Genomic DNA, 3,180 nt, shown 5'->3' on the forward strand with positions numbered 1-3,180 from the left:
CATGGGACGGCAGGACTTAGCATCCTTGCGGCCCTGCCTTCTGTGTCGTCCCTCTTCCCTTTTGTCTTGGTCAGCCGCCCAAAGGCTCCATCTCTGCATCCAGCAGGGGAGCCCCTTGGGGGGTTCCAGAGTCCACCACTGCACACCCGTCACCTTCACCCACTGCCTTGCTGTAGCAAACCTGCAGCCACCCTGTATATTGTATATGTATATTTATCTATTTGTATATAGATATACAATTTCAAGAACCTACTAAAGGAGGAAGCCTCACTGCTGTGCAGCCTGACAGATTATCAAGTGGGCCTCTTTGAATCCCTTTTTGCTTCTAGGAGAGTTGGGAACCATGAGGTGCCCCCCTGCAGACCCCAGAGCTGCTGCCTTCCCCAGGTGTGCAGGAAGTTTGTAGGAGACGGGGACCCTTGGCTGCCCAAGCTGCCACCCCTCCCCCACCCACCCAGTGGCAGTTGCGTCCGTTGGGGCCTCTGGGGCAGCCCACAGGGTTCCGAGCATGTGCTGGCAGTTGCTCTTTAGAGCACTCACTTCACTTCTCCCATGTAGTTCCTGAGTGCAAGACTCTCCTGAAGAAGGGGCTTCTAAAAGGCCAGCCCACGCATCTTGTTCAGACTGGGCTGCTCCATCCCCGCTAAGCCCAGGGATCCACTTGTGTGTCTTTCTGGGATCATTGTCTTTAGTGGCAGCCTGGGCCTCAGGGAAGGAAGGGCATGAGGAGTGGCCCCGGCTGGGATGTCAGGGGCCCAGGAAAACTCCTGTGTCTACCAAGAAATTGCCCCCTCTATTCAGAGGCTGCCTTGTCCTAGGTATCTGATGTCCCGCCCTTGCGGTTTCCAAATCCAGATGTAGGTCTGGCTCCTATTAGGCTACCATTTCTTTGTGGGAAGACAGTTATGAAATTGCAGCATTGCTAAGTCTCTTAATGTGAATTGTCAGAGCCCCTTCAGACCAGTGGCTGGGGCCAGGCACGAGAGGCAGGTGGTAAGGGCAAGAGGAGCAGCCCCTGTGCAGTTGGGCAGGCTGGAAGGGTTGGTGAAAGGAGCTGAAAACACCCCAGATTTCCCAAATGGGCTTGAAGAGATCCCAGCCCTGAGGCACCTCCCACTCAAGCCAGAGATGAGCTTTTCCCAAAATCCAAGTCCATGAGGCTCTCACTCAATGTGGGCTCCTGATGCTGAGGGGACATCCTGACACTCCTGTGTTCTCTCCTGCAGAACTTCGTCGCGACATTTCTCAGAAGCCATGACATGTCCCTGCAGCTGGAGGCCTTTCAAGGGTGGCCCAGGAGGCCTCAAGGGCCTGGTGTGGCCTGCAAAGGAAGGTAAGTAGGTGGCAGGGCTGAGTCTGTGCCTCAAAAGCCAACACTCCAGTTTCCTGACTTCCTCCCTTTTCCATTTCCTGAACCTGGGTGGGTGCTGCCAGGGATGGTGGGAGGGATGAGACAGAGGACCTCATTCATTTATTAGGAGATCCAGAGTCCAGCCTCTCCAGTGCCTTGATTGCTCCCTTCCTCACTCTCAAGTGCTGCTCGTGCATATTTACTCATTGCTCCCTTTTCCTGAGATGGTGCCTATTCTCCTTTAAGAACTGTAAACCAGAGGAGCCTCGGTGATAGCTCAAAGCATAGTCAGCTGCCCACTACTGAGCCTCCTCCCTTTCTGCAGCCTCTGCCCTCTCCAAGCTCACTCTGGCCTTTCTTATCCCAGGTAGCTTCCTGTCCTTTGTCTCTATTTTTGCCTTTGATCGCAACTTCTCTCCTGTTGTTCCTTTGGAATGGCAGCATCATTCTGCAGCTTCTCGGTCAGCATGGGTTACAGGTTTGTGACGACAGCGATGCATGCTGTCCCCAGAGTGGCTGGATGGGCCTTGGACAATCGCTCATGTACCCAAATGTGTTCTCCAGATAATCTTTCCTCTGTGTATACGAAGAGAGAACGTTTAGGAAGCACTGTTCTCCTTCTCACCCATTCTCTCTGTTTTCCTCTCCATCATCTGGGATGTCTTTCTCTGTGTGCCATTCTGCCTCTAATTATCCTGTTTTTCTTTGTTTACAGAGAACAGCTGTTCTCACGGAAGGATCCAAAGGGTTCAAAGGCGAAGGGTGCCATCTGCTTCCCCACTGATTCAGAAGATAAAGAGGAGAAGTGTCCTGTTTCACCCATATTGCTGGTCCTGATTTTTCAATAGTGTCCTTACCCTGAAGCTCTTCCATTGGCCATCATGGAGTTAGCTAACAGCCCAGGGAACTGGTCTCTTTTCCTTTTCCCCTTACCACCTGGAACTCAACTGGAAAGGGCAATCAGCTGGCTCTATATCAGACGCCACCACCTGGTCTTTGAAGTTTCTGTCCTACCGGTGCCACAGCTCCCTCTCCCACTTCTGAACTACCTCCAAGAGAGACCATCCTCAGCAGCCTAGCATGTTATGCTAGTCCTGGAATGCTGTATTCTGGATGTCTACTCAAGGCCAAACCCCAATATTGCCTTTTGTTTCCCTATTCAAGGCCAAGGCTAGGCTCTTTTCATTGTCTCCATTTCTCTTTCTCCAGAGCTCCTATAGGGCAAGACACTGTTTCTCATATATTTCTGGATCCTTGGAGCTTAGCTTGGAGCTTGGCATACATGCCCAGCATGAACTTTTCTGAATAAAATAATTTCAAATCCTGTATACAGGATACTGTTTGTTTTTCGTTTGTTTGTTTGTTTGTTTGTTTTCTGAAATTAGAACTAAAAGCAGCTGAAAGCAAGCTTGGGGGCCATCCTGGCATGCTCAGGGAGAAAAATGAGGGGGATGAGGGCCATGAGACAGGCATGCATGTGTTCAGAAGGGGGTTTAAGGACCAGTGTGCCCACTGGGGCAGAGTTAAGACTCAGCACACACAAGGCTGATCTTGAGGGCACTTCATGAATTTCAGATTCAGGGACTATTATAGATCTTGAAGCAACCTATCATGAGTGATAGTTGTTGCAAAAACACTGGAAAAAGACAAATTTCATCAGACTGTGATCAAAGAGGAATTTCATTCTCTGCCTAGGTAAGACTCCAGGAATTGTTGTGGGAATAGAACTGAGATTTGAAATATTTATCCACCTACTGTCTCTATTGACCTTTATGCTATACTATTCCATTTCCATTTTGTTCAGAAGATACATGGGCCAGGTTTCTAGT

General features: G+C 50.1%; 1 protein-coding gene across 1 annotated transcript; it reads left to right on the forward strand.

The window, feature by feature from the left end:
- Positions 1-475: 475 nt before the first annotated feature.
- On the forward strand, positions 476-2,686 carry LOC100438328 (spermatogenesis-associated protein 8). Its single transcript, XM_002825869.5, has 3 exons — positions 476-818; positions 1,227-1,333; positions 2,067-2,686. The coding sequence occupies exons 1-3, from the start codon at positions 745-747 to the stop codon at positions 2,186-2,188; spliced, it is 303 nt and encodes a 100-aa protein (XP_002825915.3). The 5' UTR covers positions 476-744; the 3' UTR covers positions 2,189-2,686.
- The last annotated feature ends 494 nt before the right edge of the window (positions 2,687-3,180 follow it).

The sequence above is a fragment of the Pongo abelii genome, chromosome 16 (assembly GCF_028885655.2).
Source record: "Pongo abelii isolate AG06213 chromosome 16, NHGRI_mPonAbe1-v2.0_pri, whole genome shotgun sequence".
Lineage (NCBI taxonomy): Eukaryota > Metazoa > Chordata > Mammalia > Primates > Hominidae > Pongo > Pongo abelii.

What these genes read in the sequence shown, in the direction of transcription:
- LOC100438328 (XM_002825869.5), top strand. Translation starts at nt 745, where the DNA reads ATGTCAGGGGCCCAGGAAAACTCCTGTGTCTACCAAGAAATTGCCCCC. An exon ending in CAGAGGCTGCCTTGTCCTAG is followed by an intron (nt 819 to 1,226) that starts GTATCTGATGTC and finishes TCTCTCCTGCAG; the next exon opens with AACTTCGTCGCGACATTTCT. An exon ending in GGTGTGGCCTGCAAAGGAAG is followed by an intron (nt 1,334 to 2,066) that starts GTAAGTAGGTGG and finishes CTTTGTTTACAG; the next exon opens with AGAACAGCTGTTCTCACGGA.